At 38.3% G+C, this 16,791-nt stretch overlaps 2 protein-coding genes across 4 annotated transcripts; one reads left to right on the top strand and one right to left on the bottom strand.

The window, feature by feature from the left end:
* Positions 1–18: 18 nt before the first annotated feature.
* Positions 19–6,356, top strand: Rexo5 (RNA exonuclease 5). Of its 3 annotated transcripts, none has more exons than XM_068285785.1 (5): positions 19–317; positions 382–570; positions 652–711; positions 2,987–3,800; positions 3,875–6,356. In XM_068285785.1, exons 2-5 carry the CDS (start codon positions 404–406, stop codon positions 5,168–5,170), a joined length of 2,337 nt encoding a protein of 778 aa, XP_068141886.1. In that variant the 5' UTR covers positions 19–317; positions 382–403; the 3' UTR covers positions 5,171–6,356. The 3 variants fall into 3 exon arrangements, with proteins under 3 accessions (XP_068141886.1, XP_068141885.1, XP_068141888.1); XM_068285784.1 differs by having other exon boundaries at positions 649–711; XM_068285787.1 differs by lacking the exons at positions 19–317; positions 382–570; positions 652–711 and adding an exon at positions 2,856–2,930.
* Positions 959–2,570, bottom strand: zpg (zero population growth). The gene is made up of 2 exons (XM_068285788.1): positions 1,797–2,570; positions 959–1,727 (listed from the first exon to the last, which is right to left on the bottom strand). Exons 1-2 carry the CDS (start codon positions 2,424–2,426, stop codon positions 1,218–1,220), a joined length of 1,140 nt encoding a protein of 379 aa, XP_068141889.1. The 5' UTR covers positions 2,427–2,570; the 3' UTR covers positions 959–1,217.
* Positions 6,357–16,791: the final 10,435 nt, after the last annotated feature.

The following is a 16,791-nucleotide window of genomic DNA, read 5'->3' as shown; positions in this document are numbered from 1 at the left end:
CACTTCATTTTATACAAATTCCGTACACCCCAACCTCAGAATAGTTCCAAGAAAAGTATTTTTTAAGTTTAACATTTTAAAGAAGAATAAAAAAGGCCCTTCAACTAAGTAAATGGAGAAAAGTAAACAAAAGTAAAATAACAAAAAATATATATAAAATACAAAAAAAGTAACAAATTGCGAGAATATATATAAAATCGTCTTCATTATATTTATTTATAACAACCAAAAATCTATATAAATGAATAATCACTAAAAGAAATTGTCAAAAACTCTTGTTTACTTTTATAATCAAAATTTTACTATCAGACATAATTGTGAGTAACCGCGAAACGCGAAGACGCAGTCGGATTCGGCTAATACAATGATTCTCCCACACAGAGAATCCAGTCACAAAAAATTGATGCTTAAGCCAGGAAAGTGTGTGCCGCAGGCCCACCACCTCCAGCACCGGCATAGCTATTACCGGCAACCTCGCCAGCAGCGGCCGCCCCCCCACCAACGGGCAGAAGCCAGCGGTAACGGCATGTGCGTAACTGTCGTGCAATCAGATAAGAATCGTGACGAACGGTGAGTACCCCCACACACCCCACAAGCCCCTTTGAGAAGGCATCGCCAATATCGTCAACTTTATCCTCAACTATCAAGCAGCGGCAGCGACACGTGGACCAAATCGAACCAAATGTTCAGGAACGTTGGAAGATTTCAAAGGTAGGTCAAAGAAAACGCTTAAACATCACTCAATCAAATTGTTAAGGCGATTTTAAAATCGTGCCAATAGAAGCTACTATATAGTAATCATATATGTATGTATGTATACCTATATATTGACTGCAGACGACGCCTGCATTGACACATCCTTTTTTAATAATGATAAGGTTATGATAAGGGAAAATGTTTTCGAGCAGAAGATTTCTTCAAATAGGAATGTTTTTGAATGATTTACGAGATTGGCGAATAATAGGAAAATGCTTTACACACATTTATTGAAGTCATACGAAAATGAAAAGGTACACTTTATTCATAATTTTAGTTTTTTGTTGCTTATATAGTGCATTAAGAAGTACAAAATAGTTAGAAATTATATGTAGTTAAGTGTCAGTTGGATAGTTTTCATATATCCATTTCGAAGAGGAAAAATATTTGATAATGTAATTTGATAATGTTTAAGGTAAATCGAAAATTACCTTGCCAATCTTATTCGGTTGGATTTTTCTTTAGACTTTATCTAATTTGCCGTGGCGAGAGGCATTAAGCTGATTGAGTAGTTTTTGGAAAATCTCCGGACTAATGTTATTACTCACGCGCATTAGGACGAACCAGTCGCCATAACTGAAATTGCTTAAGGCGCTCTCCAATTCCGATTTGGACATGTTGCGGGCCTTGGCATGGACCAACTGAAAACGTAGGCCACGATGGAATAGGATAACCACGCGATAGAGCAGCTTTAGGCCAGCCAAAAGAGTCATCAGCATAAACCAAAGCCAGAGGAAGGCGAAGATCTTTTCATTCAGAATGTTAAGTGGCAGCAGGCAGAGATTGTCATAGACATTGGGCGATCCACTGGCACCAAAACGGATCACCTCACATTTGGCTATTTTGGGGAAAACGCGCGAGGTCATACGGGTCCATTCGTTCCAGTTATACGAGGGAATAGCCTTAAGTGCCTCCACATATTGAGACCAGAAGCCATCTAAGAATATGTTAAGCAACAGCATGTTCACCACCTAGAAAAGGGAATATTTTATTAGATTTCGGATTCGAGACACATTCATTCTTTTTTTTACAACACTCACTCCAATGATAAAATTCAGAATCTCGCAAAATATGTAGAAGGAAAAGTAACGAAAATGTGTCTCCTTGTAGTTGGAAGTAAAGTAGTGAACCAGCTTACTCATCTGATCCTCAGACTGTTTGCCCACATTGCTGTGAAAGTCCAGACAGAGATGCTTCAATCGGCCGCCCTCCCAGGTCTTCCATAGAAACGCAGGCAAATAGAAGACAAAAGACTCGAGCAGCAGGACCAGAACTACCCATTGATAGTAGCGTAAATATTTTCTCTCCTTGGGTACGTTCAACAGCGGTGTGGTGTTCTCCGCTATGTACAACAGATTCATCTCCAAGGATCGGTTGATCGTTTCCCTATAATTCTTCTCAACTATATGGCCACTCAGTTGTAGCAGGGGCTTCTCGTAGTTCATTATGTAGGTGCCCAGAGTCCAGCAGTAAGAGTGCACAAAGTCCATGTTACTGAAGTCGCTCACACATTGGATCGGCTCACCGAAATACTGTTTCGATGACAGCAGAAAAGTGCATGCCAGGAGAAAGGCCACGGTGCACTTCGAATGAAGGGTAAAGACGCCATCGTATATGTGTACTGACTTGAATTGCAAGTACTTGGATAGCGGTTTTACGGCTGTATACATGTTGTGCGCAAAATTTTTGAATAATGTTTAAATATTCAATTATTTGGCAAATGACGCCTTAACTTCTTTTTCTAATCAAGTTTTAAGATAGCACGCGGACTGTTCTAACGGTTTTTCGGCTGCTTAATCACCGATCTCACTCGCACTTGCGAAAATACAGTTCAACAGAGCGAGAGCTCAATAGCAGCAACAAACTTTGCAACAAATGTTGCCAGACCTTCGATTACTAAAAAAAAAATGAGCTTAGGATAATTAACTAACGCTATAATGACACATTTAAAATTTTCATAAATATTTTGGGATAATGTATTTTAAATAATTGGCGCCAAAGAAAATTGAGGAGTATTGACTCAAAATGAGCCCGTTAACGCAACGTGGTCGTTTCATTGCTTGCCAGAGGGCGTTTGCTTTTTTAGTGAGCGCGTTGCCATATCGCATAATCGGTCAGTTTTGTGTAGCTTTAGAACACATGTGTTTGTTTTGGAATTTAACGTGGAGAAAATTGTATAAAATTATCATTGCTGAGTTAAGGGTTAATATATCTTGCCGCTTTCTTGCAGCTTAAATATTAGGCGCAACAGAATGAAAGAGCAGCTGTCGTCCAAACAGCAGGAGCGTACAGAAAAGAAAAAGAAGAAGTTGGCTGCCCTTGCTAATCTGATGCAGCTAAAAGACCGAGATCGGGACCGTACACACGAGGCGGAAGAAGACAAACACCGTGAAGTGGCAGAGCCCATTTCAACAATGACCGACGACCATGACGATTCAGGATTCATAATAGTAAACAACAGCAAGCGCAAGCCCAAGCCCAGAAATCACTTGACCATCCCAACAGATGAAGAGCGTGGCGACGGAAATGGCAAAGGAGAGGACATGGATTCCCTCAATGAGCCGGATATTAAGAGAAGTCGGAAGACCATGGAAAATCACGAAGCTGGTGGAGATTCTTGCACCATACCCAATGTCCTTGACAGTCTGACCCAAGAGCAATACAAATCCTTGTCAGCTCAGCTGCGCCGTCGCAAACGTGAACTGGACGATGTGCCCGGTTTGCGACTGCGTGAAATGGGCCAGCGTGCTTCGCTAGAGACACCACAGCATGCCCGGACGCCCATCTTCCTCACTGACATTCAGCATCTGTTGATGTGTGCTTTGATTGGCCAGAAGAGCCCTTGCCGTCCAGATCGCTGGTGCTCAGTGGAAAAATGGCTCAGTCTATCCCACAGTGTAGTGGTCATACTAGATGGACTCTCGCTTTATCACTATTTGTCCAATGAAAGTCATTTTGAGGCTACAAATCGAATTTTCGATACTAAACTGGAGATGCTTCTACCACCGCAGGATGAGGGCAGTATTATCGATGAGATAGCTCAGGTCACTACAAAACTTTGTTCCCCTTTCGATTCAAATGAAATTTTAATCAATTCGTTTTGTTATTTTACTTTCAGATTCCCCTGACCAATGTCCAGGCCAAGAAGCTGATTGATGAACATGGCTCTTTGGAATCGGCTGTGGAGCTAAACAAGGACCCCACATTGTTTGTAAAGACCATATTTCCCATCGAAAAAGTATTGGGAGGCAAGGACAAGGAAAATGGGACACGCAATGATCTTCATCCCGATGACAAATTTCCACGGACCAAACTGCTGCTTTCAGCCCTTCAAATGGTCGACGAGGGTTATCCCATTCCATTGCAAGGCGAACTGCATACCCGCTTCAGGTCCTATGTGTTCACTAAGAAATTATATGCCCCAGTCACAGATAAGAGCCCAATGTATGGAGTGGATTGTGAGATGTGTCGCACAGTGGCGGGAGTTAACGAATTGACCCGCATCTCCATAGTGGATGAGGAATATCGCACTGTCTATGAAACTCTGGTTCGCCCAAAGAATCGTATTACGGATTATCTTACCCAATATTCAGGCATCACAGAGGACATTATGAGAAAGGTCACCAAATCTCTAAAGGAAGTCCAAGAGGAGGTAAGTGAACTGCTGCCACCTGACGCCATTTTGGTGGGGCAATCACTTAACTCTGATCTTAATGCCATGCGGATGATGCATCCCTATGTGATCGACACGAGCGTGTGCTTTAATATCTCCGGTGTGAGACGCCGTAAGAGCAAGCTCAAGCACCTGGCCCAGACGTTCCTTAAGGAGAAGATCCAGGAGAAAGAAGAAGGCCATGACTCTATTGAGGATTCGCTCGCCACTCTTAAACTGGTTAAAATGAAACTGGCTAATTGCATCGAATTCGGCGATGAGATTCTCATGAACCACAAGCGCATGCAGGAACTGGCCAGTGCAAGCAGCGGCGACTCCATTAACAACAATCTGTTTGCCCATGTGGCCAAGAGGGATAAACGCACGGCAATTGTCACAGTGGGCGATCTACGTCCACGCCTTAAGCAAGTGATTCAACAAGCAAAAGAGACCGTTCCCAACGACACCAGTCGCTCGGTCTATGTCCACGAAGTGTCCTCATCAAAGGAAGCTATACAAAAAGTAAATGAAATTGCCCTAGACAATGCTCTGACCATTGCCAATATACAGGTCGCCGAGGAGGACTTTCTTCTCGAGAGCGCTGAGCGCAATGCGGCCAAACTGGACAAACACATCGAACGCTTGTGGAGCTCAGTGGCCCACAACGGCCTCTTTCTAGTCCTTATGGGCGGTTCAGCGGAGTGCACAAAAGGTGTAGCTAAAATCGCCATCAAGCGGCTGAATGGCCAATCTAGAGAATGATCCCAACACTGCCCCGTCGTTCACCCCACACACACATACACCCACACCCATACACAAACACCTAAGGGCGCGCACGCGCACACACACACACAGACAGAGAGAATCCCATCTGGATTTAGTGAATCAAAAAGGAAAATTCACAAAGCTGAAGTAAATTTTTTTGGTAATCCAACAAAACTCAATGATACATCAAACAGACCTTAAACAAAAAACTCTACAAACACTCACACACATACACATAATATATATATATATATAAAGGTTTATATATGTATGAATATGTAGTCATTATGTCTATCGGAAGCGTTACTTCGTTATGTAATCAAAATGTACCCAAAAGGAATTTGTCAAATTTGAATGAATTGTCTCCATAAAAAGAAAGGGAGGGAGAAAAAAAACGGATCAAAATATTATAATAATAATAAAAAAGAGTAACATCCAAGAAAATCTAAACGATTCACCCACACATTAAAAAAATTAAATGTACATTTATTTTTTCACAAAGAACAAAATGTTTTCTTTATTATGCGACAATGAACAGATCAGCCTAAATCTTTTTATAAAATTTAAACATAAAAACCTAGCCAAAGGCATACGAATTCGCATGTTTGACATAAGACAAATATGATAAATGAATGTCATATTATTTAAAATAAGCATAGTATTTAATATAGACACTTAAATGTAGTAAATATGGCTCAAACCATGTTAGAAGAAAATGATCTAAGCCATTTGTTTGGCAGGCATCGCACGCAAAAATATTGTGGAAACAAAAATAATGGCAAAGTCTTGGAGGAAAGAGGATAAAACCAACAAACTCATATGTTGTCTAAATTAACGCTAAAGTCATTCGATTGAAACGACTTTGAACAAACTTAATAAACGAACGCCTAAACGTTTTCTGGAGCACGGCCGATTCTTACTTCAGGCGCTATACGATACATTCGCCCGATATTGAAGATTAATTGATGACAATTGGTTGAGAAAGCCATGGCTATAAAGATCGTTGCCGTGGAAGACATATCGAATATAGTCACTCGATCTGGACGAAATTGGGCAAATGTATATAAAAGCGAAACTCAAATAGCCAAAGGAAGGAAAGAAAGAGTTGTTAGAATAAGGTCCTTTTTTTTTTTTGTTTAGAATTAAGAATTATTAGATAATAAAGAACAAATTGAAGTGAAAATGTGTTTTTTCCATGTTCAAAAAGTTTTCGGCCTCCTTGAAATTTAGAGTAGAAGCCGGCGTTAGATTAAAAATAATGGTTATAAAAATCATTAAATTCTGAACGTGCTCATTCTGCATCGATTATCCATTGTTCAGAATTACGGGCTATATATTTGCCGCAAGTTTAAGCAACCTGAGTTCCTCACAAAAAAAATCATATCTCCTAAGGCGTTTCAATTTAAAAAAGGACAATTTTATCTAAATACAAAAAATGTTAACAATCGAAGAACCTGTTTTTGTGATGTTTAGTTTTTAGCCCATTTCTATTAAAATTTTCTGATTCGACGGGGAATTTGTTTTATTTAAAAAAAAAACTCTTTAGTTTGTCTAACAGGCAAATGTTGAATATATTAGTGAGTCTCAACCTTTTGGTAGTCCTTAACATTTCTTTGCCTTTTCGTCCAGGTCTCCATCGATTAGCCCTAATAGTGCGTTTGCCAGGCTCTTGTCGGATCGGATCTTATCGGATTTGTTTTTAATTCGTCTTTGATTCATTTTGGCAACAATTGCAATTGCTCTTAAAAACATCTCTTTGGTTGTTATATTTCTAACTCAAATTCTTACCAAATGATCGTAAAAGCAATGTAATGATAATTTGGTCGTAAATGCTTTACATCACAAGTAACAAGAATTCTGCAATCTAGGAAATATATTAACGAGGCTGTCATTTTAATGGAAGACGTGTGCTTAATGCCTACCAATCCCATTGGGAATAATAATGCATTTAATCTTGAATTGGATAGTTGATTCCGAAATTTGAAAAGCAAGATAACATTCTTTATAGATCCTCTTCGATGGGTTCTAAATCAGACTTTTTGTACCCTGGACCCTTTGTATTAAATTATTTAAGACTTATTTTACGTAAAGGCATTTGCAAGTTGGAAATGTGAAGTAAATGAGGCCCCATGTATGTAAATATGATTGAAGTATATTAACATGATGGAAACGGCGGTGACAATTAAGCTGCTAGCATTGATTAGGGATTGCATTTGCCAATATGTAAATATAGTTCTCCAGAAGGCGTTTTGCTTCAATAAATAACCTCATTCTTGACTAAAGTTGAAAGTTTGTCAATAAAAGATGACTCTAAGAAACTCAAAGAAGCCATTGCATCGCCTCACCCATTTCCATATCCTTATCCTAAATACATAGTTGCTTCCAAAGGTTGTTTTTCTTCGGAACGAAATGTCTACGACAAACTTTAAATAATTGATTTTAGATTTATTAATATGCATTTAGTAAAAAGTATCCAACAATCAAACATAATGATTTTTGAATGATTTTTAAACTAAAGTTTTATGTAGTCGATTCAATGAAAAATTACCATTTTGAAGAATTTTCTCAAATCTTTGCAAGTTTGAAATATAATTTCGTTCGAGAATTGCCCTAAATTTCTTGAATCACAATTTTGAAATTCTTTTATACATAAATACACAAATTAGCGCAAATCGCTTGTCCGGGAATGTATGTACATACATACATACATATGTATAGGTGTATGTACATACACATGCACAATTTAAAGGAACATACATACATACATACATACATATGTACATACATATTGCCTTAATTGCTTATAGACGCCAGCATCTGAAAATAAACATCCAATTATTCGATTTGAATTTGAAATTTGAAAAGAAATTGTAAATTTGTTATAAATCCGTTTATTAGCAATTGGTAATTCCAGACAAAGACTTTCAGCTGGGAGTTTGACCTAGTTTCCGCTGGTTGCCATTGCCCGATATTTTTGTTTTGCTCTTCCCTATGCATGATAACAGCAATAAATTTCCTACCACACTCAATGCAACGCTCAGTTGTCTAGGGCCAGAGGCCTAGAATGCCCACGCACTGTTGCTCTCCCTTTCTCTCTCTCTCTCTCACTCACTCACACACAAGCATAGAAGCACACACAACTCTCCATTTTGAAAGGGAAAGTATTTGCTGTGCTTGTGTGTTATCACACGCTCAAAAATGTTGCGCCTTTTTGGTTAGTTCGAATATTGCTCATACGACCTGTAGTTCGGCAAAATATTCCTCCATCGGGCTCTCTCTCCCACTCTCTCATTTGGCTTTGCGCATGTTCACAAAATGTTGCCAGATGCTGGCCATATACTCCCAGTTGGAAACTATTGTGAATTTCATCAATTAAATCCATGTTAATACACAGTTTCGACATTCCCCAAATGGGGACTTAGTTGTAGGCCTATTCGGGTTGCTGGTCAGGAATCGAAAGATATCTTATTGGTTTTCATATGTTCAAAATGTTGGCAACTCTAGCATGGGAAGAGGCTGGTGCTGGTGTGTGTTTTTCATTTTGGTTTTCCCTTTCGTAGTGGCTGTCGTCGTTGTTGTTCAGCTTTCGTCTGCTTTCGGTTTTGGCGCTCTCCTCTTCGCGTTGTGAGGAGGCCTCACGAATTATTTTGTTGTATATACGCTTTTCGGCTCTCGAGCTGTCGAGTTGTCGCAACGAGGCGCGCGAAATATAAACGGAAAAACATAGATCATTTTCTATATCTAGATAATATTGTCTTTGTGTATATCTGATTCCCCCCATTACCTCCTCAGCTCCCCGCCCCCCAAATAGACATTGTTATAAACAAAAACAAAATAGAGTCGAACGTGCCCAATCATTTTTGCTCAAAACAAATTAGCGAAAAAAAAAAAAAATAAAAGAAAAGTATAAACAAAAAATAAATAAAATCAACAAACAAAAGGAGAGGCAGAAAAGTTTATCCTTACTTTTTTTGGGGTAAGTTGATATGAAATCATAAAGGAAAATGAAAATTGTGTACAAACATTTGTGAGTAATTGTCCTAACATAAATTGTGTATCCATAAGATACACAAACATAAAAAACTCACACTCACATCAAAAGGATGTCTTTCTTTGTGTGTGTGTGTATGTGTGTGTGTGTGTGTGTTGGGGCAGGGAGGGAAATTCGTTCAGTGTGTCAGTGTTTCAGTTCATTATTATAGTCATAATCATCAGCTGGTCACATTCATCGCGCATACGCCGCATTATCAATGGTTTCTAGTAAAAAAGCCAGAGAGCCCAGAAGTTAGTTAGCACCGTCCGCCCTTGGCACCAACTGGTTGCCCATGTCCGACCCCAATCTTCGCTCTATTCTGTGCATTGTCGCGTTCTTGATATTGCCTATTGGCCTAGCCCAGCACTTGCATACCAATCCCAATCCCAATCTCCCTTCTCAACAATTGAACATTTTTATGTTTCCCTTTATTTTCTTTCATTTTCCTTTTGTCTCATTTTTGTGTTGTGGCTGCTCCAGTTTCCATCAACCATTTACCTCCCACACACACACACACACACACACACACACACACTCACACGCACACACACATAGATACACAAACCCAAACGCCCACCCACCCCTTGGCAGAGCTAAACATGGAACATGTTGCGTAGGGTTTTTCCTCACTCACTGGGTCGCTCTCTCTCTATCACCCCCTCCTTCTTCTCATATTTTCCTTTTGGGAGGGTGAGTTTTAGCTGGCTTTGTTTGATTTCCTTTTTTTCTCTGGAGCTCAACATCAGGTGAAAGTTTTTTGGCTTTCATTTGCCAGTTCTTCCTTTATTTGCCATCTTTTCCAATTGAATTTCCCAAATGAATGCAATGAAAGAAACAAAATTTAAGTATTTCATCTAACCCGAAACAAAAGAAGTTGAATTTTCGTTCTTCTGACTTTCACATTAATGACTCAAATTCATTACCCCCCGGTGATCAAATACTATAGTGTATACATATGTATGTGTGTATGTATATTCGACGATTACTAAGACAATTTTGGGCGTCTGTTGTTACATTTGGCAATTGGCCAACCACCAACCACAAAACAATTCCATCTGTCTGAGAATTTTGCTGGCCATTTTAATTCATATTATTGTTATACCCTTGCAAAAGGGGTATACATATTAATTAGGTCAGACATGTGCAATGCCCAAGAAGATAACTTCCATGTCCTCTTAGACCTTTAAAGCGACAGTGCTAAAGTTTGTAGGCTTCTCGATATCTAGGATTCAGTTATATGTGTAGGACCAATCGGTCGCAAATTAAGATCTGTTAAAATGATCATATGTACATTCAAAAGTAAACTCATAGAAAGTGAGTTTAATTTCATTATGTTTCCCCAAAAACTAGAAAACTGGATGACTTTAGTAAGTCTCAAACCAAGTCATGAGCCGCAGTACTTGGCTTATGTGTGTAGACTATTTATTCGCCTTGACACCTGTAGGTAGGGAAATGGTTAAGGGTATACAAAACCTCGACTTCGACGGCCAATGTTAGCTCGGCTCTTTGGTTTTTCCGGATTCCATATCTGCTCTGGACACCACGACGATGATGATGACTAATGCAAGTGCAGGAGCAAAGATATTCTATAAATATATATATGTACATTGTATACATCTCCGACATTTATATAGGTATGAAAATGACTAAAAGGCACCTCTTCAAATCACAAATCGCATTACGTCATTCGGCCATTGTAAAATCCTGTCTGAGGCACCCCCAGCAAAGTGACTCAGTCGGCAGTAAAAGCATTACAAATTGAATTATAGACACTTGAACAACAAATGTACCGAAATCGGAGATAGTTATCAGGTTTCTTCTAATAGAATATATATGTCGAATGTTGAAGTAATCCAATTTTCCGCGATTAGATAATTCTTAAACTTTTCAACAAAAGGCAGCTCATTGTCAGTGTGTTTAAAAGAAAGAATTGCTTGGAAATTTATACAATATGTAAGATATACAATATATTCTGCATGAGATGAGATTAAAAATGCTCTCTATAATACCTATGTATATCTGTTAGGCATACCTGAATATTTAATTAGAATTATAACTTGTAGTTTAAATCTTTTTGGGCAAATAATGAATGAATGTATTTAGGAAAAACATGTGATAATTGCAGACATGACTTCTGGTTTTGGGGAGAAAGTATTTGAAAGGAGAAGTCCCGTAAAGACTTTCAATATTTGTGGCCAGATCATTCATATAAGGATAGGAAGACAAGGAATCTTTAAATATTGGCTAGACAATTCATATGAATCGTTGAGTAATTCTAGGGAAGAAGCTATTTGAATTTCAACATTTTATTCTGACTCACCTTGGCATACATATGTATTTGACCATGCAGGTGCACCGTCAAAGGTTATAACTTGGAAAATAGATCTGAACAGAAACATTTTGTTGGTTATATTTAACTTGGGTCAAGATCGGGATAATTTCTATGGTTTTTAACGTCAGTCTCTTGTCTTGTGTGATGCCCGAGTACAAGTAAACAATATTCACTCATAATATGCAGTTTGTTTATAATCAAAGCACTTATGCAAATACTAATTAATTATCGAATCGAATTGACTATTGCAATTGCAATGAATTGTCATTATAGTTAATTGAAAGTTATTAAAAATTTTGGTTCTCATTTCTTTTTTTGTTGCAATGAACTTTCTATTTCTATTTCTCGCCTAATTGTGGTTTCTCCTGAGTATATAGAATCTGTCTCTATCTCTCTCTCTCTATCGTTCTTAACTCTTCGTCTATTGCCTATTTATTTTGCACCTCATTATAAATAGAGAACGGGGCCCTGGGCCATGGATGAACTTTTTGGAAAGAATGTGGCAAGTAGTTTATTTTTGAACAACTAAGCTCTATTCTAATGGCAAGAGTATTTTGCCGTATGTGCCACCATGGTGCATAATGCAAGTATTTGGATGTTGCAATTGCTCTAAGACGTGAGAGTGTGCGTGTGCCTGTATGTGTGTGTTTTTGTGTGAGTGGGCGGGGCGAGAGATTTATTAATCATCCAAAGAAAAACAAAAAGTTTTTCTTTGTTGCTGTCGTATGTTTTTGTTTGTTTGTTTGTTTTCAGTTGCTCTATTTGTTTACATATATTTAAAAATTGTTTTTTTTTTTTTCGTGGATAGTTATGTTTAATTTCTCAACTAATTAAATTGAGACAGATAGAGGTATTGGTATTGTTGTTGCTAATTAAATTTTCCCTTTATGAATGCAAATATTTGATCTGGTCGTAAACGGGTTTAACGATCAACATATGGAGCACAAACTGGGGCTGGAACTACCGGGCAAGCGGCGCAGTTTCTAGTGTCAAGGTTGGGCGTGAGCTAAATCCAACGGATTGTCTCTGTATGTGTGTGTGTGTGCGTGTGTGTGTGTGTGGAGGGCAGGTAGTTTTCATATGACTATGCGTCTATATATATATGTGTTGTTGTCGGGGAAGTGCGAGTGTTAACTGTTACTGTGGCTTCCGCAAGTAGAACAACGCGACTCATTAGCAGGCAGAAGCAGTTTTTAGCCCAAGAGTCAACATAATGAAGGCTTATGTTGAGAGCGAGAGCTGTCGCTAAAGTTATCCACAAGTTAACCCTTCTTCTTCTGTTTTAGTAATTATGGAACTTGTAATTGACGGCTATTTCATTCACATCTGTGCCCGATTAACCATACATATCAGGATAAGCAGATCATATGGCATCCTTGTTACTAGATATCCTTGACAAATCAATGTAATTATTTGGTGTTTCCCAAAAGATTCTGGCGGTGACCTTGCTCAATGCGCTGTAAACAATGAGGAAGGGTGGGTCTGTTTGGTATTCGATTTTGACTTCATCAAAGAAAGTCCCAGCAATGTTTCCGCCAAGTTTGGGTTCAGTTTGAAAACAAACGGGTTATGTCATTAAGACCTTCCTTATGAATGGTAATTATAAGAATATAGCGGTCTGATCCAAAAAGTAGACTAAAAGACTAAAAATATGCATTAAAAACTCTACTAAGATGCTTTATAGCTAAAATAGGTTGTCTCGCTCACTCTTTTGAGCCGCCACCAGGCAACGGTCAACTCCTTAATTGTGGCTAACAAGTTGACATAGTTGTATAACTTGGCTTTTTTCAGTCCGATTTTAATAAAATTTGTTTTATCAAAAGATTTTACAATTTAAATTTGATGTACCAAGTTTAATGATGATAGTCTAAATATTGGGTGAGCAAATCGTGATTTTCCAATAAGTGAGACGAAAAATTAAGAGAATACACTTGAAACAACTCGATTTTGACTCTACGTACCAAATTTAGTGGCTCTAGTTTGTTTAGTCTCTGACAAACAAGACAAGATTTACTCGGCTGTTGATGCTGATTAGAAATATAAATACATATGTTTATGGGGCCACGCTCCGCGTTGGCTTAATCCGGGACTAATCCACATGCATATGTATATTCAATTTTCTATGGGTATCTGGATGGGAACTGTCTTTACTGTCGTACAAATTGGCCATGTGCCCTGGTAAAAAGGTACTAATTGGTTGCACCGATTAAACGATTGCAGTATTTTTCGGAGCAAATCCTTTTAACCCAAATATTCAGATTGAAATGGTATAGGATTCTGTGACCTTAAAGGCGAGAGTTTTCCCTTGTTTTAATAAATTAATTTATTGTATGACATGTTTTCCAAAAGCCGTTGGTTTTATGCAAATATCTCTTCTTTTTAACTGAGATTTTGCATTTTGAAACCTTAACTCCAATAGTTAATAGTTAAGCACAGAAACTAAAATTGTCTTTGGGTTATTGTCATCCTGGTAATCGGAAATCAAGTTTATGTTATATAACCCCAAAAAGTAAATACAATTCTATACTATATTACTATACTTAACTCACCCACATCTCACACCATCTGTAAATATATTAATAAGTTGGTATACTAAACCATTAAATAGAATAATTTAGCTTGAGGCCTAGCTAATCCGAGGGTTGAACGTAATTTGTAATTGCGAATCAATCGTAGTATAATAATAATATGTTACCAGTGCTGCTAACTGGTCGATTCACCCTCGTTTGATGCATAAATACAAAGACACACATCACCGAATGACTGACGCAAATGCAAACAGAATGACAGAGACTAAGGGGGATACAATGTGGGAGCGACAGAGATAGGCAAAGCCAAGCCAAGCGAATGCAGCTCTGCCATGACCTTGACCACTGATAAATATCTTCATCCAGCACCTCCCACTCACCCTCTCCACCTTTATCACTCGATTACCAAACTATTCGTAGCACACTTCTTATACTTTTCGGTATCACATACACATACATACATACATACATACGTCCATATATTATTATCATTCTTCCATTTACATATATTTCGATGCCATAGGTTTACAATTTTCGTACTGTTGACTTTTCTTTTGATTTAATATTGACATTACTTATCAATAAAATAAATTGTTCGTGCATATACAAAGAAGAAAATGAACTCGGCAAACTGTCATAATTACAGTTGTTAAATATCACACGCACAACCAACACCCACGCCCACACCCACACCCACACCAACAATCACCCACTCACCCACCCAAGCACACAAAAAAGAAAGACGACAATAATCATTTTGATAATTAGAAAATCCAATAGATAAATCTTTCAGACGCTGCTGCTGCTCCCTTTTTAACAATTGAGATTTTTCATTGTACTGGTTTTGTACTTCTTCATCATCTGCCAATTAAGAAGTAATTGAGTTGTCATTGATTCCTGTCACCCACCCATTGAGTGTCCGATTAGATATTGCAAAGATTTACCCATCTACCATTTGTCAAACAGATTGTACCATATTACTGGCAAAGGACGCCATCGATATGGTTATTACTGGTCCTGAGAGAGTGTATCCAAATGTGGTTGATGTTGTTCGCCAAAGGCTTATGTTTGCCAAGACCATGTGATAAATGCGGGCAACCGGATGTAAAAACTTTGTCCAATGAATTTTTATGAACTTTAAATTGTCCTTCTCAAGTTCTGCAAGTGCCACCACCGCCCTTAAACAAGATCTACTATATGCGTTCACATATTACTTGTTTCTCTTATCACATAGAAATAATAACTATTTATGGATCTTGGATATATCATACATGTATGTACATTGTATATATATGTATATATGATTCGCGTAAACCCCTCCCCACAATTAGAGCGGCAACCCCAAGTAAGAAGCATTGCCCACCACCACCAGCAATAACACCACCCCTCCATCCCCCCCACGCACCACACAGCCACAAGGCATCGCTACCGCGGCGCCGCCTATGACTCCGACTACGAGTCATCGCCGTCATCGAAGCAGACGACAACGACGCTAAGTAACAGTTGAGGTTCTAAACTCGTGTTGTACGGTTCGCTGCTCCTAGCCAAAGGAAATACGTGCGAAAAAAAATCAAATGATTTATATTTACGCGAGTCGAAAATAGTTTCGAAAAACTTATAAATATACTTATAGACAAATTAAACAAATGCCAGGGCCAACAACATATCTAAAGTCTAAGGGCAAACGAAAATAAATCGCATTTGATTGATTGATGGCATAAGACCGTAATTTTAAAGGCGATAACGGAAAGCAAACACAAGAAATCAAATGTAAGAAGTGAATGATAATGAAATCAATTGATATAGAGTGATAAAACACTTGTAAAGCTCTCACAGACAGAGAGACAGACTTCCTACTCTAGTACCCTCACACCCCCATCATCAAGATTGCTGTCTGATCATCGGATCATCATCATCATCTGATCATGACCAAGTGTTAATTTAACGCCTGTGTTCTACATAAAATCCCAACAAAGAAAAAAAAAAACAAAAATAATAATAAAATGTGTGCACAAATACTGAGTGTGTTCCACTGGGCATTGGGCAGTAGGCAGTGGGCAGATGATGGTGATAACAACAAAACCTCAACATCATAAATTTATTTGCATACGATAATTTCTTAATTGCACTATCACAAATCATCGTCATGGTTGTCGCCATTGTAAATATTTAAATATACTATGTATAATATGAAATGTTGCGGTTTCTCCTCCGGCCTGCCCTGGAGTTGGAGGTTGATAACAGTTGACGCCTTGGACAGAGACTCAAGCCGCAGTTCATTTCAGTTCTCTTCCCTACAACTGTGTAAACATTTGCCATTTAGTTCTTTTTTTTTTTTTTTTAATATTTATTTAATAATAGCAAAAATTTATTTCCCCTTCCCCCCACCGTTTTTGGTCATTGTTGTTATTGTATTTTGTTTCTTTCATAATTTATATTATTTACTTTGTTCTTAAGGGCAATAACTGAAAACAGAAATTGTGGCAAATGGCAAATCAAAATGATAGCGAAAAATGAATGGATGGCTTTTCAGGGGCAACAAAAGTCTTGAGCCACACTCGTTGAAGTAGTGGGTGGGGGAGTGCTGAAAGTGGGGCCAAGAAGAAGGTTTGCCCGCTCGATATCAATAGATAAACATGTGTGACTTTATCTGTCGGCTTCGTTGCCACTTTTTATCAACACAATCTAAGATTATTATTAAGAATGTGGTTTTAATGGGAAATCT

Source organism: Drosophila tropicalis, unplaced genomic scaffold (genome assembly GCF_018151085.1).
Source record: "Drosophila tropicalis isolate 14030-0801.00 unplaced genomic scaffold, ASM1815108v1 contig_443, whole genome shotgun sequence".
NCBI classification, from domain to species: Eukaryota; Metazoa; Arthropoda; class Insecta; order Diptera; family Drosophilidae; genus Drosophila; species Drosophila tropicalis.
Note: the sequence above shows the minus strand (reverse complement) of the source record. Positions and strands in the feature narration are given on the sequence as shown.

What these genes read in the sequence shown, in the direction of transcription:
- Rexo5 (XM_068285784.1), top strand. Translation starts at nt 404, where the DNA reads ATGCTTAAGCCAGGAAAGTGTGTGCCGCAGGCCCACCACCTCCAGCAC. An exon ending in GATAAGAATCGTGACGAACG is followed by an intron (nt 571 to 648) that starts GTGAGTACCCCC and finishes TCAACTATCAAG; the next exon opens with CAGCGGCAGCGACACGTGGA. An exon ending in TTATCGATGAGATAGCTCAG is followed by an intron (nt 3,801 to 3,874) that starts GTCACTACAAAA and finishes TTTTACTTTCAG; the next exon opens with ATTCCCCTGACCAATGTCCA.
- zpg (XM_068285788.1), bottom strand. Translation starts at nt 2,426, where the DNA reads ATGTATACAGCCGTAAAACCGCTATCCAAGTACTTGCAATTCAAGTCA. An exon ending in TTCTGAATTTTATCATTGGA is followed by an intron (nt 1,728 to 1,796) that starts GTGAGTGTTGTA and finishes TCCCTTTTCTAG; the next exon opens with GTGGTGAACATGCTGTTGCT.